Genomic DNA, 18,443 nt, shown 5'->3' on the forward strand with positions numbered 1-18,443 from the left:
CCGAATAATGGAGACTGCATTGGATGTATCAAAATGTAATGTTAATAGACTAGTTTCCTTCAGGGTCAATTGTATGGATTGATCGAGGGTAAAGCAGGATTAATTTCAATATTTGACCGTAGAAACCCCTCTTATATGTTGATTGCTTTAAGATTTATGTGAGCTTTTTTTCAATGAAATTTTTTTGATTCTCTCTATCTACAGGCACGTCCTCGCAATGAAGATATCATGAAATTACAAACGTCACGTGAGCTTTTTCCTCTTTCAGCTTTAATCTCAAGAATGCAAGTGTATAATGGGTGGGACGGAATTTTGTCTATGTAGTTTGGTAAAAGGTCGATCACAACCACTGAGTAAATTTTCCTCATACTACATACTATTACTGTGAATTCAAAGTCCGCATCTTTTATAGCGATTGTCTAATATACCGGGTGACCCACGAAAAAGTTCAGACGTTTCTCGACGTCCTGAGGCCGAAAAAATGTCCCAAAGTGCTTGGAGTTTAAATATTTAGAAAGTAGATATCCTAACTTAAAATTTGAGCTATCACTTTTTAAATTTGACCAATTTGTTCTCTACTTATGAGCTTTTAAAGTCAAAATTCACTTTTCGGAAAGTGTAAAAAACACATAAAAAAACGTCTGAACTTTTTCGTGGGTCACCCGGTATAGTATGCTTCAAAGATACCTTATCAGGGAAAAAAAATGTCGGGGAAAAATTTCGTCACCCCTTCAAAATTTTCGTCACTTTCCACCGACATTTTTTTCCCTGATAAGGTATTTTTGATCCTTCTGAAATGAAATGAAACCTACCCTAACTACTTCGACAAAAGTTTGGGAAAATTCTATCAGTATAAGATTTCTCACTCGCTTTCAGTATTACAAACCTCGCCGCAGAATGACAAAGATCAAACCATACATCGTGTTGCTGATGTGTTACGTAAAGCACAAGAACAACGTAAATTACTGGACGAAAACGTACACAATATCTTGCGTAAACGTAAAGAAATGAATACCTTCCTCGATCCTCCAAACAACGAAAGGTATCATTTGTTTTACTTTTGGAAAATATTTCATGTCCCATGGATCTCCTCTCCGAAGGCGTAGCCCATCTTTCATCTATCACTCTCTCAGTTTGCCTAGTCCGTATTCACAAGGCTAATTCATAAAACAGGAATACAGGAATATAGCGTTTTCGTCGCATTAACGATTTTTTCATATTTACGGATTTTAAGTTTGCCTTGGAATAGTGTTATCAGCTATCCAGTCACAACTTAAACATCAGATTTATCCTACACAGTACGTTTTTTTTTCTTGTAAGAATATCCAAAAAATTTAAAGAATTTGGATGTTCTTAACTTTTTGAGTTTGAAGCCTAAAATGTTCTTAACATGTTCTTATTTTCACAATTTCATTGGCATTTCTCTCCATTTTCCTTAGAAATCGGGTGTTTTAGAGTCCGTAAAGCCTATAAAATGTCTTTCATATTTTCTACGAAATATTTTGCCCATCAAAGTCCTATGTTCTTATTTTATTCTTGCAAAAAAAGTGTAAACTGGGAATCTTCTGAAATTCCTGCTTCTTGCAAAAATAAATGTTCAATATTTCCAATACTTTTGCATTTTGTTGATAGAGAAGCGAGCTTGCGACGAATACAAAAAGCAGTCGATGTGGAAATAATGTCTATCAATCAAGACATCGAGGTTAGTAAAACTGAAGAGATTTTAAATTTCCATTACATATGAACGTTTTTTTATAAGAACATCCAAAATCTTTGAAGCCTTTGGATATTCTTAATGAGTTTTAAGCCTAAAAATGTTCTTAATTTCACCATTTTGTGATTTAGTATTTTTTTGAAATTAGGTGTTTTAGAGCCCATGAAGCCTTAAGATGTTTTTGCCATCGAAGCCTTATGTTCTTATATAATGTTTTCTTATAAAAAATACGTGTATGCAAACAAGTATGAACAGTCAGATCATATCAATTTTTCGGTGCAATCTGAATTTGCAGCGTTAATTTTGATTTTTGTTCAGAAAATAAGATCTGATTGGTTTCTTGTCCTACACATAAAAGACAGTCACGAGACAAAGAAAATTCATAGCTTGATCTGAATAAAAATTTAAATAGTTACAGTAATTTCATTCGTAAAAATCTAAGATAATTGTGACAATAATCAATATTAATTTCTTTTGTCCATAGGCTACATTAGACAAGGGACTCAAACAAACAGTTAAACCAGATAAAACGAAAACTAATAAACCAAATACGAAATCAGGAAAGCCATCAAACCGGATACCGCTAATGGATCGATATCAAATGAAGAATACTCGTAACTCGAATGCAGGGCCTCGTAAAACTACAACAGCGACACGTAATGTTGAGAAACCTTCTGAAAAAGTTCAACCAGTTCGCCGTAAGAAAAAGCCCGAGGTAAGGTTACGCTGGTGATTTCTATTGTGAATCTCCCCTTCCACACACAACGCAGAAAGGGACCCCTTGAGTGTTAAACCTTCCTTTACATACATACATACTACTCAGCAAAAAGGTAAAGCTATGACAATCCTCTTCCAAGAAACTCTGGTTTGTCAGATGTTGACCAATTCATTTTTCGTTAAATTGGTGATCGATTTGAGGGCTGAACATGACCGTCAAACTTTCCTCTTTGAATATGGGGACCACAGCAAAAGTTGTGAGACAGGCTCGCAGATACTCTCCTTTAGAAACCGACAAACCCTTTTCAGGAACCGACAAACCTTTACTTTGGATGCAGAAATTCAAGACACAACAGTTGTGTCACTTTGAAAAATTACAAATTTATCATTGCATAGTGACTATAAAAATTAGCTGAAGGGAATTTACATTTGGAAATTTTAGTCACTACCCGAATACTTGGTCACTTACTCTTAACTTTATTTTTCATTTGAACTCCTAGATTTGGTATGAATTTTTCTTTAGAAACCAAAAGAACCGCCACCCGCCTCTTCTACTGCTTACGATGATCTTATTATGCGTCATATATATGGGCGTCAACCTCAATTACCCGCCCGTCGCACCCTCAAGCCAAAAACTCCGCCTGCACAAACACCCGTCACTCAACCTCAACCGAATCTTCAGCCTTCTCAATTACCATCGCCGAAATTTTATTTTCATGCTCGAGAAAGTGGGAAGGAGAATATGCCGGTAACCGGAGATTTGTTTCCTGTTGCCATACCACTGGCTGAACCATCAAGGGACCCTACTAAACGAATGCCAATTTATTACAGTGAACAACAGGAGAATCGTTATACTGATAAACCTGGTATGGTGATTTGTTTTACACTCGTCAGTATTTGTTAACAGAAAAATTAAGCTCCTTTTTATGGAGTCTTTTTTACATTCAAGCCTTATATCGCCGTATTTTCCACATGCGAGCCTAATTCATGATATGCATCACTGCAATGTCCGCGACATCACACTATAGACCCAACAGCTGATTGGTTGTAAGTGACGTAAAATCAGTCAATACGTCACTTGCAGCCAATCAGCTGTTGGTGGTTCCCTGATTGTAATGTTAGAAGATATTGCAATGGTGCATATCATAAATATCGCCGTCTTTTCACTTTCTTCTAGAACCCAACATTCAGCAGAGGAAACAGCTTTCAAAGACTTCGAACGTTGCAGTTATAGAAGTCAAACATAATGATTCGACCGAAAGCGAATCGTCTTCTGTGCGAGAGAAAATACGTGCTAACCTCAGGAAAAGAGTCAGAGACAAAATTCGTTTAAATGTACAGGTGAGAACTGGGTTGTTTGATCATTTCATGCAGAAAAGACCATCAAGTAGCTTTTGTCCGACTGAGTAAAAAAAATACTTAACAGCGGTAAATTTTAGATCTTAGGGCGGCGAAATCTTACCAAATAGATTTACTGTACTAAATTAATGTACTGTCAACGTATTCGACGGGCTAGAGAATTTTAAGCACTTTTTTTGTCCAAGTCCCTAGCGAAAAATATCTTTTATATAGGCTATAATATTTTGGGCTGCTAGTTAGGAACAATTTTTTCTCCAATATTTCTCAATAATTTTATTTTTACAGCCTTTGCCCAATGTTGATATCGACACTTCTGAAGGGTCTTCTTCGACGACACTAATTTCTTCTGCTTTCGAATCACCCAACAAACTTCATCATTCATCTACATCGTCGCCGGCAAAAAAGACGACGTACTCTCCAGAGAAAGTCAATGATTCCTCACCAAAGAAGAAAACCACTTTCTCTCCTGAAAAGATTGATCATGCGTCACCAAGAAAAAAGACGCCATATAGCTCACACAGCACTGCTTTGTCTCCTAAGAAATATCCAGAGGTATTAAAAAACTCGAATTTTACTTTCTCCTTAAATATTCTTACATTCATTATTCTATATTCGTTGGAAACTTCACCTGATGATGCAAGATTTGACACCAACCAAGCTTTATAAACGGTAGAGACGATTTCTCAATCCTGGGCCAAGAAAATTCTTTGAATGGTGTTTTCAGAAATCTTAGTGGTAGTAGGTAATACCAGATGATAGTTGTGTTGTTATTTATAAGAAGTCTGATCAAAGATTGTGGAAATAACTTAGTAGGGACCGTAGCATGAAGGTAGAGCATCCAGCTACGGTGCGCAAGGTTGCGGGTTCTATCCCTAGCCGGGTCATATCAAAGATTCCCAAAATAGTACTTGATGCCTCTCTGCTTGATGCTCAGCAATTAAAGAGACGGATCAAGGGTAAGTAGAGAAAACCGGGGAAAGGAGTGACGCCTTCCTCTACCTTCGGGTAGAGAAAAGGAAGCCTTTGGGTCGCCCTCGACTGCGGTCGCAAACTTACTTACTTACTTATAACTGAGTGGAGGGTTTTAGATAGAGTTTGCTCGAATAATATGATTTGTCGCAGAAGGAGCGATGGTTGAATGGTCAATGGTCTCTTCTTCTAAAACCAGAGGTTCGAGGGACGAATCCCCGCTCCTTTCAATATTCTGTCCAGATTTTAAATAACCAAGCTAGCTGGCTGTGGACCCCGTGGTACCAATCGAAAGATTGTCTCGACATCCTAAATATTTGTGCTATATACATCCATTGGCTAATTATCTACATCAAAACTACGATAATTTCAAACTTACTTTGCAGAAGCACATTAAAAGTTTAAAGTATATTACTTTAATAGTATAATACTTTAATAGTACTTTTTTTTATTTGATTTGAACTAGAAGAGCATTAATCTTTTCTCAAGTCATAAAATCCAATTTCGATCCTGAAAACTCAGCTTATTTGCACGATTTGTACAAACTTGAATGATTTTTTAATTTTTAGAACGAGAATGTCGGGGAAGATGAGGATGATTACGACTTTCAAGACTTCGTTGCTGTGCGCGATATCCAACAAAACGAGGTAATTGAAATTGTGTTTCTTATTTGTTTTGTGTGTAGCCTATAAAACGAACGAACAAATTGAACCCGGGTATTGTGCCTGGCTCAAATTATAATCGTGTTAGGGTAGAAGTTGCCGATCTTGAAAGTTTTCTATTCACGACTTTAGTTTTATTTTGTTTGTTACGTTTTAGTTTATCTTTTTTCTTTCCGAAATTTACTCACTCTTTTAAGATGACATGATCACAAAGAATCAGAAATTTTTGACGTTATCTCATATCCTAATGTATTTTACAGCGGCCTAATTTGTATTTTTCTAGTGCTCTGTTGATGACCAAACTGAATACAATGACGGATCAACAGACGCGGATCAGAGCAATGACTTTCCCATGACTATGGTTCAAGGTGGACATTCGTCTGATTATCAGCGCCCTTTAAAAGATGACGGCCCACCCTTTCCGCCTCGACAATCAAAGATTCCTTTGGAGAGAGAGAACAATGTCGAAATGAGCAACCATCTCGAAACAAGAGCGCAAGAATGGTAATTACCAGATTTTCCAATCAAACATTTTTAGCACAACAATCTGATGCGGGCATTGGCTAGAACTTTTAGGCTATTTGCGCTTGGGAAAGGTCTGACTTTTAAGTCTTACTTTATTCCCTTGAATAGCTTCAATATCGAACAAAAACACTTCTGGCCCTTCAGAGATATAGTTAATCTATTGATTAGCTATCATTTCGATTTTTTACAGGCTGGAAAACGAGTTATTAGCGAAAATAGTCAGTCAGTTTGAAACGCAAAACCCAGACCCGACTCTCAAAGAAATGGCTGATAATGCTTCTCTCTCTGAAGTCGAAATCGAAAGCGAATCAACCAATTGGATGGGTAAAAATAATTATTTCTTGTAATCTCTGCCATGTAGCATTCTGGTTTAAATGAATTTTAGCATGAGCTGAATTTGAGCGGTAAATTACCCTCTTTGGAATATTTATGTTCATTCTCCACGTTTTCAAAGAACTAAGTAGAACATGGAACTTTGTGAGTATTCACTTTATTTAAAAGAAATTATGAAGCCTCTGGTTGTTCTTAACTTTTTGAATTTTAAGCTCAAAAATCTTCATAGAATGTTTTTTTTTCATAATTTGTGCGATTTCCTTAGAAAATGAATGTTGACTCCGCAAAGCCTTTAAAGGGACATAACAGTACTTGCGAAATTTGTAAACAAACTGTATGCAGCGGATACAAAATCAAAACAAATGTCACATGTCAAAATAAAAAATTAAACCAAATATGACTAATTTTGATTGTTCAAATGTTTTACAAGTTTGTTTTGAACACGTGATTTTAATTGTTCTCTTTAATGACACGTGGTTCGCGCATTGTTTACATTTTACTACTTTTATGTCCCTTTAACTTGTTCTTAATATTTTGGTCATCGAAGCCTCATGTTCTCATTATGTTATGTTCTCGTATAGTTTGTTCTTATAAAAGAATGTGTATGCTCCTTTTTTTGGGAGATTTCGCATCAACCTTTCAAGAGATAATTCCCTAAGTGTGTTTTCTCATTATTTCATTAGATCAAGTCATCGGCTTACACGGCATTCAACTCTTTGTGGACGCGGGCGTTCCCATCGATAAAGAACTTGTGACAAGTTTGGTTCGTAACGTGATCATCGAAAGATTGGAATCGTTGTATGGTTACCCACAGCCAATGGGAAGGGGCCGAGATAACACTGAGGTAAGGCTCAGAACTAAAATTCATTTCAAAATATGTATTCCCAACTATGAATAAGAATGCCTGTCGGTCAATCTCTCTGTGGCCGGATGTTGATATAAATCTCGAGTATTTTTTCCAACTGAAAATTTGGTTGGAACCATAACAGGTTATATTTGCATGTTTTGGCAAAGGGTAAAATGTGCTGACATTTCAGACGAATGCTTCTTTCTTCACGACTGAAATACTTCAACTCTAATTTCCATATTCGTAGACGTGTTATTTTGACAATCATCATCTTCTGATGAAAAAGGTGATGAGAATTGGGTAACAGCCAAAATGGCTCGAACCTGTATCTTTCCATCAAATTTTTTTTTTCTCTTGTCAGACTTGTAAACTACTAAGAGTGATCTAACTCTATTCTACTCAGAAAAAAACGATCTTACAGTGAGAAGGTCTTCTTTAGGCTCTCTCCAAATTGTATCCTGGCTTGAGTGCCATAAGGTCTGACAAATTGAGCCAATCATTTCGTTTGAGGCAATTTCACAGTCAAAATAAATCATCGGTTATCAGGACTGTTTGCGCTCCCATAGCGGTTTCCCGTTGGCTCGGTGCAAAAACATCCAAAATTTTAGATAAAAAGAAAGTTGTTTTGAGAGCGCGGAGGTCCTTTTTACCCAAAATTCTTTCCAACCGTAGAATGGCCTTTTCTCATTACTAAAACTTTTTCCAGCCAGTGGAAGAAGACCTTTCATTTCAACGAACGGTACGAATCCAAACACCTCAACGTACACCCGTATCTAGTCCTCCAATCACATCGCGAGCTTTCAGTCACGTGGGTACCCCTGATCAATCAGTTGGCAGTCTGGTGGAACAAAGCTTAATGAGAAATGATGAAGAATCTATTACAGAAATAGGTAATCACTATAATGTTCATGTAAATTGATTTGGTCATAACGTTAAATTACAATTTACAAAATCACATGTGGAAAAAAAAGCCGTGACCCATATAGTCAAATAATTTTAGTCGGATATTTATAACTCTAGATGACGATTTCCTACATGTCATAGGCAATTATAGATAACTTATTGATCGATAATTATCGATTCTGTAGATTACTACATTGAAATTATAGTCGACCGCCTGCTTCCTACTCTTCATATTAGACTACTGATATTTTAGGAGATTGTGTTCCTGTCAACTAACACTAGCTTTGGGTATCTGAACATCATCCCCGATAAACAGTTTCCCTAATTATAAGAAATTATATGTCGGGAAAATACTAGGTCAGTAATAAAAGTTAAAGTGAACGAGATTAAAACTTTTAGACGAACCGACATCCTACCCGCTGGTCAATACTCCCCAGCAATCAGAAAGAGATCCTACCCCCGTCGCTAATGTTGTTTACCCTGGTAACAACATGGCAACGCCTGTATCATCATTGTATGAAAACGAGAATGAGGACGCAAGAGAAAGGGAAGTGTTCACTCCTGACCGTACGGAGGTTGATGGGATGTCTTCGTTGGTCGAACAAGTAGACTTTGTACCGTAAGTCAACATTATAACTATTATAAATACAGCTGGTCCACAACGTTCTTTTAACGTTTATCTAACGTTCACATCGTGCATATAATGTTAGATGAACGTCGAAACAACGTTGTGTGCCAATTGGGAATACAGCGAAGTCTCCATGATTCGACCACGCACGGGGAACACTAATTTGTTCGAGTTAAGGAAATTTTGTGTTTTAGAGTAAGGTGCATATAAGACTTCTCCAACTGAAAGGATTAGAAAACCTGTTCGAGCTAAGGAGACATTCGAGTAATAGAAATTCGAGTAGAAGACTGCTGTATAAAATCGTATATGAAATAGCTGACAAAATAGAACCAATATTTCCTGTTCTCGGAGAAGGAGTGCGCTATAAAAATTCGAGAAAAAACAACGCTAGTTTCTTGTACCTGGAAATATCCAATTCTGGTTGTTTCGCCATTTTGTTTATTGACTTTAAAAAAAAATTCAATCGAGCCGATTATTAGGTTTTGGCGATTACTTGAAAAAGCGAGGTTAAGTAAATCGGCAAAATCACGACGACAAACGAAAATTTAACAGGCTAGTGAGTTTCAACCAATCAAATCTCGTATTTTCACTAGCCTATTACATTTTTCGTCAGTCGTCGTGATTATCCTTGTATGCTTAACCTCAGTACTAACTCAATCTCAGTACTAACTCAATCTCTACTCCGCGTTAAACTTTCTAATGAATTTAATCAAGGAATCATCAAGGAATTTAATCAACTGCGAAAAATGGGTGATTAAATGACATTATTGAAGTAGTGAGTTTCCTTTCATTCATTTTTCAGTACATCACCTGAACGCACGATGAGCCCTGAAGACGAACCCATCAAAACTCCAACCCAAAAAACGCCTCCGCCCATTCATAAGCCACCCTCACCTGTCCCCACGCCTACCACACCATCTACCACACAACAGACTTATTCCTCGTCTACTGCAGTTGGTTTAAGCACCTTCGAAGGTAAGAAATGATCTTTTGGCATACCTACTCTCGTTTTTCTGTTGCTCCATCGTGTGCATCAATGGCAGATCCGGGGGCAGAGGTGTAGGTAGAGTTATTTTTGATTCCCTCCCTCCTTACCTCTCCCCCTTGATTTTGAAGGACCCCCTTTAGATACTACTATGCATGGTTTGTGTTATCTTAAGAACCCATCTTATTATTAAACGATGAATAAGAATTACCTGCCCCTTAAATTATCATCCTTGGAATATTATCAAATTAAATCACTGTGTTTGAAACCTGTCTGTTCAAACCTACCATTGATATTGAACAAGGCAAAAAGATCTGATTTTCATTTTAGGGATAAGTGACGGAGAGCACTTGTTTCCAAGTCAGTTAGCATCAGAGGGGGAGGAGGGTCGAGGTGGTAGCGAAGGAGAGCCTACAGCAGGGTTGCTCCATCAATCATTATTGCCCAACTACAAGACCGTAGATGAAATTGACGAAGATCTTTTCTCCTACGAGCAAGGTATTATGACCTCTTTTGTCTTTGCCAGCTCTATACACGACGTCGAAACGACGTTTATCTGACGTCCATATAACGTTGTATTGACGTTAGAATTACGTAGTAGGCAAGCTGCGTATGTTATACGTCACGTATAATGAAATACGTGATAAGGGTGACGAAGTCTTCTATTAATTAAAGTTTCACGACTTTCAGGTACCTATCAAATTACCCTTAAAATACAGCCTCTTAGATTCTCCACATTCTGTCCTGTATAAAAGAACAAACTATAAGAACATAAGGCTTCGATGGACATTTTAGGCTCTGCGGCCTCATTTTTTTTTTAACTCCAAAAGGTAAAACCACCTGAAGGCTATTTTGGATATTCCTAAAAAACGTGTAGAGTGTAGTAAATAAAAATTCTAATCGATTCTCTACTACATGAACGGACAGTATAATCCTGGTGCTGTGGTATAGTGGTCATTGACCTTGGTTGCTGCACAGGCGACTGGGGTTCGATTCCCACTCGCAGCGGTTCACTTGGCAAGTGAATGTACCTTCGCCCGGGTCAACCCATGCCTTGTGAGGGGAATTGGGTAGTCAGTTCAAGGTGCTGACGGGGCGCTAATTGAAAGTGTTTATAGTTGCGAAAATGGGCCTCAAAGTAAAAGCTTCCTGCGACTCAACCAAATAGAAATAGAAAAAAGAAAATCAAATCCGAAGTTTAACACCTCTTCCCACTATTTAGATTTTGGCGATCACTCTGATTTAAAGGATCTTGTCAAAGGGCTTCTTAACCACCCGCCCTCAAACCGCCATTATCGTCACCCTTTGAAGTCAGATGGTGAAATCACCCAGCCCCAGTCTTTTTCGATTGGAGAGATTCCTGCTGGGGAGAAGGGGTATGGGAACGATGAAGATCGAACGAATGAAGATGATGACACTCTACTGGAGGTAAGAAAAACGTCATAATAAATTTTATTAGTGTTTATTCAGTAAATCATAAATTTTTTTCACTGTAAAATCAGGAAAATTAACTATATACTTTTTATTATAATATTGAATTCCCTGTGTACATCAGCAAAAACTATTGAATTTTCTTAGGTCAATAAACATAAGCATCAAAAGTTTCTTCATTAAAATCGTAACAGTCAAAAAAGTAATCTTAAGAATCATTCAAGAAATCATGAAAATCATAAAACATTGAAATAGGTCGTAAATAATGAGGTATTATATTGTTATAATATTCAGCATCATCATTATCCTTCAATCTAGGTTCGAACAAACAATAATCCTCCCTCCAAAGCTTGCGATCAGCCATTGCAGTACCCAGTTCTTCAATCTCTAGATGTGTTACTCGTCTCTAAAGTCAAGGATAACATTTAATGAAAAGTATGTTGTAGTAAAATAACACACAGCAAAATCGAATCGGTCAAAACCAGACTGCATAAAACAATGATGCTTACCTTAACCAGCGGTAGCCATTTTTCATCTTGTGATCCCAGAAACTGTTTCTACGTAGAGCACCATACGCATAATCCACATAGCCAGGTAGTTCATGCATTGTGCTCTGGTCTGTAAAATGTATTTCTTTGCCGATATGTGAATAACCTGAATTCTTTGGTGGAACGACTGTAGCAATATCCCTTCCAAACGTTACCCTTAGATTCATTCCTCGAACAGCTCGATTGACATTATTAGCAAATATAACATTTCCAGGTCTAGGTGAACCGAAAGTTACATAATCAACAAGATAACCTCTCATTGAAAGTTCATAAGCTGCCAGAGCCGCTTTAGCTCCTCCCAAAGAATGCCCTGTGGCCAATATTTTTGCTTTTGGGTGTTTCCTGGTTAAAATGTCAACTTTTTCAAGCATTGGTTTGCGTACAATACTATAAGAGTTCAGAAACCCAGTGTGAACCTGGCATCCACCACAACCGCTATAAGACTTTTTAACGACCAGTGCATCAGTAAGTCGATCTTCCCAAGTATCTGTTCCTCTAAAAGCAACTACAATGAAGTCGTATCTGTACTCCACGAAGCCATAAACTGTTTTGCCTTCACTGTGTTTTCTGTGGTACGTTTCTTCAGAGAGTAATGCAGCTTTATGGATCAGCGTTTTGATCATTCTGTTGTTACTCTCGGGAATGGGTTCAAGCGAAGGAATTGGACAGAAATGTTTTCTTGGGCATTTGAGACATTCATCAGAGCCTTCTGGAGAGTAATACTTATAATGACAGATAATGGGAAAACCATGAATACATTTACTACCAGCAGGGCAAAGCTCACATTTGGATGCGCCTTCTTTCAGATTGTATGTACCAGGCTTGCACCATTTACATGCCACTCGACCAGGTTGGTCTTGGTATTTTCGTGGTGGGCACTTCAAGGGATGATTGACCCAGTACTTTGGACAATAATGTCCTTTAGGGCATGTCTTACATTTTACAGCACCTTCAACGTCACTGTACGTCCCTTCACCGCATCTCTTGCAGTCTGCGCGTTGATTACCGAAATAGATGAACGATGGTTGATATTGTCCTAAGCCGCACGGCGTACATCGAGTAGACCTCCTTTTGTCGGTGTAGGTACCTGCTTCGCAAATCTTGCACGTGGTTTGACCAACTTCGTCTTGGTATTGTCCCCAGTAACATGGTGTTGCGTATTTATTCACCCAGGAATGACACCAATGCCCAACAGGGCATGTCTTACATTCCAGTGCGCCAATTTGATCACTGTATTTACCTTTTCCACAAGGCTGACAACCAAGCGGATTTGCAATTTGCGGGTTATGGTATCCTCTACGACATTTTATTGGCTTGTTAAAAAAGTCACAGCTATGACCTGCTGGGCATGGTTTACATTCCGTGGCCCCTCTGACATCACTGTAATAACCCTTTTCACAATCCATACAATGCTTATCGCAATTTGGTCTATTTGAGTAGCGCCCTTTGCTACATGGTTGACATTTGAGTTCACCATTACACCACCTAGAACCATAACCAGTACGGTCATTACACCTGGTACATCGGAAACCAGGAGAACATGGATTCTCACACGAGCATTCGTCAGCATACAATCCATAAACGGTGATAAAAATTATCAACAAAATAATTATTATGGACCTCATGTTATTTACTCGTTTTGCCTTTTTGGTTTTGATTTTACTTTTTGATCGTTTAGGAGGAAAAAACGCTTGCCGTTGGTTTCAAAAATATTTTCAGTTATCACAGGTTAAAACTCTAGATGACCATATTTGATAAAATAAACATTAAAGAAAATAAAAACTTATCAAAACATAGAATAAACCCAAATGATTGACAATCGAAATAGTCCCTTAGGATTCGTGTACCTGACAGAATTTTGCCTGTCGTCAGTTCTCAACTTCAGTTGAGCTAGAATCTGAGAATGTCTGTCTGTGTGTCTGTCATGTGTGTCTGTCACCAAAACTTTGGGGCAGGCTGGAGACTTCAAAAATGGTCCGATTGGGCTGAAATTTTGCACACTTGATCCTTGGGCAAATCCCTGGGGGTGCGTTTTTCATTTTTTCAAAATTTTAATTTTTGGGGCCTGGGGACGAGTTTTTCGCCAAAACGAGGCTTAAACTTTGGGGCAGGCTAGAGACTTCAAAAATGGTCCGATTTGGCTGAAATTTTGCACACTTGATCCTTGGGCAAATCCCTGGGGGTGGTTTTTTCATTTTTTCAAAATTTTAATTTTTGGGGCCTGGCGACGGGTTTTTCGCCAAAACGAGGCTAAAACTTTGGGGCAGGCTGGAGACTTCAAAAATGGTCCGATTTGGCTGAAATTTTGCACACTTGATCCTTGGGCAAATCCCTGGGTTGTCTTTTTCATTTTTTCAAAATTTTGATTTTTGGGGCCTGGGGACGAGTTTTTCGCCAAAACGAGGCTAAAACCCAAAATGCTATAATTTTTCTTAAGCCATTAAGTTTACAATTGGGCCTACGAATGATTTCAAAGGTACTGAAGTTGAGCCAGTGCGGTTAGCACGTTCGACAGTATTTTATCCATAAAAAGTTTGCCAAGTCTAATTAAATGACCCCTTCTAAAAATATCTCCAATTCCTACCTTCTTCTGAACTATTCATGCGGTTCATTAACCCCAAAGAGTTAACCCCCTACTAGAATAGGTTCTTATTATGGTTATTATGGTATTATGGTATTTGTCTTGTTTTCTTTTTGTTGTTCTAGTTCATTTTAAGCGTGATATCACTTGTTTGATTTTATTCGAGTTTTATTAAAGATAGATAGAATCGATATTTTACGTGGATAGCCCAGTAATCTAGGACTTTTAGACAGTCTTTCGGTTGTTTTCACGGGGTCCACGGCCAGCTGACTCGGCCATCTATGAACTGAACACAACGTTGGAAGGAGGGGGATTTGAACCGCGAACCCCTGGTTTAAGACGCTGACGCCTTTGGCCACTTGACCATCGCATGGGGCCACTAAAACATTTAGCAAAGCAATTATGAAGTGAGGTGAAAGCCTTACACTGAAATACACTCCAACCGACATGCAATGCATACAATGTTGGTTTAACTTTCTGGAAAGAAAATTTTGGCAAATTTGGCAGATTTAGCCAAAATCCGTCAAGTTAAGTTCCCGCCAAATTTAATATTCCCCGCCATGCGCCAAATTTAAATTGTTGTATTCAACCCCCAATTAAGTACTATTTTAGACCTTAAAACAGGTAATTTCTTATATAATAGGGTTTTTTGGCCACAAATATCCTTCATCCGCCAAATGTAATTCCCTTCAAATTTATTTCTTCGAGCAATCCGCAAATTTAAATTCCCTCTCGAATTTTTTCCCTATGGTAATAAACCCCCAATGTCTTTTTGTACAACTGGTAAAGGCTATTATAATGAAAGGTGCAATGTATACAACAACCCGTTAGAGTACCAAGAAAAAGATCTTAAAACCCATAAAGTATCTTGATGTGATGTATATAATATTCTACTACAATGTGATATCGATTATTATTATATACCTGTAGGCAAAAACAGGGTTAATAAATCTCAATAACCAATATCTACCTATTGAATATCTGCTTATAATATGTCTATCTCAATGAAATGTCTTAGAAAGTCCACTTAAAAAGCAATTAAATTGCCGTACGTCGTGAAAAAGCGAATAATATTTTCTTCTTTCACATACGTCAAATGCATGTGTCCGATTAACGGGAATGCCACAATGTCCGTATACTCATTGACGGTGAAGTCATACGGGCGTGAAATCCATTTTGGGTCAAGGCTCAGCGGATGTCGTTGGAGATCGATACTGCCTTTACACTTTTCACTACCGCAGCCCCTTAATTTCACAATGAAGCTATCGACATAAAACTTGCCCTTTAATTCTTTGTATCGCATTTCGACCCGTTCCATCATTAACTTTCGGTTAAGACAATTATCCCTCATGATAATACAGAGGCTGCTTCCGTCATATTTTTCCCACTTGTATTCCTCACCGTCCTCATCATCATCATCGGAATTTTCGACGTATTCATAGTCTTCGTCGATTTTAAAATGATCTAATTTGTCATTATTCAAAATGAACCGATTAAACACGTGTGTTGTACAATTATTGCTCAACTTCCACGATATCTGTTCATCAACATAATCTTCCCGATTCACGGACGCCGGTTTGTCCAGCTTACGGACTATCAAAGCACTCGGGTAGTCCGCAAGACGCCAATTTCTCTCCCGCTCGACGAGCTCAAAAAGATAAGTGTTTTCTTCGTCCTTTTCACTGCTGTCAGGGTAAGGTAAGAATCTGCTAATACCATTTAAAGTTTCTTGGGACGTCAAACCAGGTTCGAATTGGTATTGGAATTTCTCTAAACTTTCTTCTTCCCGATTTTTGTTGTCCCGATATAAGCGGAAAGTACGATCCCAACCTGTCAGCTTTTCTAGAGTACTTTCGATCCGCTCATTATGTCTATATTGATCGAACATGATGTGCGTCTTCCGTGCATTATCATATTCCTTTGTGATTTCAAATGAGCATTTCTTCTCTGCGTTGACGTCGACTCCAAAGAAGTTCATCCTATAATACTGCGTCATGAACCTTCGATCGACACTGTAAAACAAATCGCGTATCGGTTGTTTCACGTCCACATCCTGTTGTGTAACGACAAACAAATCACCATCCGGCAGCTCGCCATCAGTAAAAAGGCAATGTAAAATCTCCTCCAAGGTGATCTCTTCAGCCTGCTTTTGATCCCGGTCAAACATAATCAAGTAGTCCTTCTCGCGGTTACTGTTGCCCAGAAGCATAATACTGTAAACGGTACTGACTAGAGCCATCTTTTCAGGATTATCTTCGATCAGGTTGCAACGCTTAAAAATAAATTCAGTTGTGACTCCATTATGGTGAATCAACTCGGGCACAATGACCGATGTTTTTAACATTCGATGATACGTGTCCTCTAAGTCAGGGAAAACCTTGATGAGGTTCCGACAATCCTTCACTTTCAACTTTTTGATAATTTCCATCCATACTTCGCATGGGAAAGTAGATGAATTGACGCATGCGCGCGACAGACTATCATCAAGTATTTCAGAATCAACTGAAGAAACTTTTCTATTTTTGTCCTCACTCAAACTCCCAACACCCTGGCTATCGATATCATCTTGACTTTTCGATTTCTTAGGATAACAATACGTCTCATTCAAAATATGTTCTAATAATTCGCGCATGCGTTCTTCATCGGGATAATCATAGTCATCATCATTTATGTAATATTTCCCCTCGTCTCTCAGAGAACGATAATGATCATTGAACTCCTCACGCATGATGACATGGGCGTTTCGGGCGCAAGCTTCGTACGCCCTCGACTCCTCTTCTGGGATGAAATACTGAAACTGCTCTGCTTCACGCCGTTCGAACATCAAATCACATTTAAGGAAATATTTTGAGTGGTCAGTGTCTTTTGCGAGGTCTTTGTGCTTATATATGATATCTTGTTTAAAGAAGATGACATCCCCTGATTTAGGTTTGTAGCTGATTGTTCTGAGAAGACCAGTGTTCTCGTATTTCTTGATCAATGTTTTGATGGTTTCATTCTTTCGATTGATTGCATCATCTTCAGATTGCAGCAAGATTGTGAATTCTACTTCACCGCCATTCAGTTCATCAGAAAGGAAAATCAAACAAGTGTAAAGTGAACGACGGTCATGAGTAGGACAGAATTGTGCGTCGAGTTGGTTAGGTTTTGAGTAACGATTGGAATGTCTATGAAAAGTCAAACCATGATGTAATCCTTCTAGTTCCCAGCTCCCTCGTTGAACATCAAAACCTAACATGGCAGGCTTCTGGTTTTGGCGAACAAAATCTGTCCTCAAACTCTCCCATACAGTATCTGCAAATTGTTTATCGTAAATAACGGATGTTATGGTTGGGCTTTTTTCTTCGTTTGTTAGAGAAAACTCCTTATTCACATTCTCCAATCGAGCAACCATCTCTTCGCATTGCTCTGTAGATAAGACAGGTTTTGTGGATTTGAAAACTCCACCAGCAAGTCTAATTAGTGTAGTTTCTCGCAAATTTTGAGTCTGCTTCTCTTCGCCAAAGAGATGGAATAACTTCCCATGATTGCCGCTACTGAGAGGTGTGTCGCTCATCAGATAGGACTTTCCAAGTGCGTCCATGGTAACTTGGTAACCATCCACAAACTTGATGTTACTATACAGTGGAACTTGTGGTTCTTCATTAACATGAATCATTTTTATGTTGATTTTTGCGGTCTGGAATGGGAAAAGGAGAGTGATGAAATATTAGTCTACACGTTTTTTTGATAAGAAAAACTTAAGAACACAATGCTTCGAAGGCCAAAATATTAAGAACGAGTTAAGAACATTTTAAGGCTTTCATAAAAATACCCACAAAACAATATGGTGAAAATAAGTCCATTTCAGGCTTAAAACTCAAAAAGTTAAGAGCATCCGAAGCCTTTAAAAAATCTTATAAGAACGTGTACACCAATGAAGTATAAGCCCGAAGGGCTAGAAGTCAATCTCCTTGGTAGGATTTGAAGCCAACAAATCCTACCAAAGTTGCGCGGCCTTGAGCGGCTCGCCTGGTTTTTTCACAAATAACAGATTGAAACTAAAATTTACCGCTAAATTTCGAAAAGAATACAGTATCAATCGTAAACAAAGGAATTGCTAGATTCAATCTGTCGTCAAAAATGCGGCGCATTTTTTAAGGCTTCACTTTTTATTGCCTGAGAAAGGTTAGAGATTGAACTCTAGCCCTTCGGGCTTTAAACTCAATGGTGTATACATACAATGTAAAGAATAAAATATT

The 18,443-nt window shown here is 38.2% G+C and overlaps 2 protein-coding genes across 2 annotated transcripts in view; one reads left to right on the forward strand and one right to left on the reverse strand.

Annotated features, from left to right (window-relative positions):
• LOC136811590 (TALPID3 protein-like) overlaps window positions 1-18,443 on the forward strand; it is a 55,211-nt gene that overhangs the window by 31,071 nt on the left and 5,697 nt on the right. Inside the window, exons 13-28 of the mRNA XM_067068219.1 lie at window positions 205-247; window positions 877-1,042; window positions 1,633-1,702; window positions 2,199-2,429; window positions 2,955-3,297; window positions 3,609-3,772; window positions 4,076-4,342; window positions 5,329-5,406; window positions 5,705-5,925; window positions 6,137-6,270; window positions 6,963-7,123; window positions 7,833-8,016; window positions 8,429-8,648; window positions 9,460-9,632; window positions 9,973-10,140; window positions 10,865-11,070. Of these exons, the coding sequence (XP_066924320.1) occupies window positions 205-247; window positions 877-1,042; window positions 1,633-1,702; window positions 2,199-2,429; window positions 2,955-3,297; window positions 3,609-3,772; window positions 4,076-4,342; window positions 5,329-5,406; window positions 5,705-5,925; window positions 6,137-6,270; window positions 6,963-7,123; window positions 7,833-8,016; window positions 8,429-8,648; window positions 9,460-9,632; window positions 9,973-10,140; window positions 10,865-11,070 (2,829 nt within the window). The remainder of the gene's footprint in view (window positions 1-204; window positions 248-876; window positions 1,043-1,632; window positions 1,703-2,198; window positions 2,430-2,954; window positions 3,298-3,608; window positions 3,773-4,075; window positions 4,343-5,328; window positions 5,407-5,704; window positions 5,926-6,136; window positions 6,271-6,962; window positions 7,124-7,832; window positions 8,017-8,428; window positions 8,649-9,459; window positions 9,633-9,972; window positions 10,141-10,864; window positions 11,071-18,443) is intronic.
• Window positions 11,106-13,317, reverse strand: LOC136811591 (uncharacterized). Its single transcript, XM_067068220.1, has one exon. It carries the CDS (start codon window positions 13,244-13,246, stop codon window positions 11,579-11,581), a length of 1,668 nt encoding a protein of 555 aa, XP_066924321.1. The 5' UTR covers window positions 13,247-13,317; the 3' UTR covers window positions 11,106-11,578.

Source organism: Clytia hemisphaerica, unplaced genomic scaffold, assembly GCF_902728285.1.
Source record: "Clytia hemisphaerica strain Z4C2 unplaced genomic scaffold, Clytia hemisphaerica genome assembly, whole genome shotgun sequence".
Lineage (NCBI taxonomy): Eukaryota > Metazoa > Cnidaria > Hydrozoa > Leptothecata > Clytiidae > Clytia > Clytia hemisphaerica.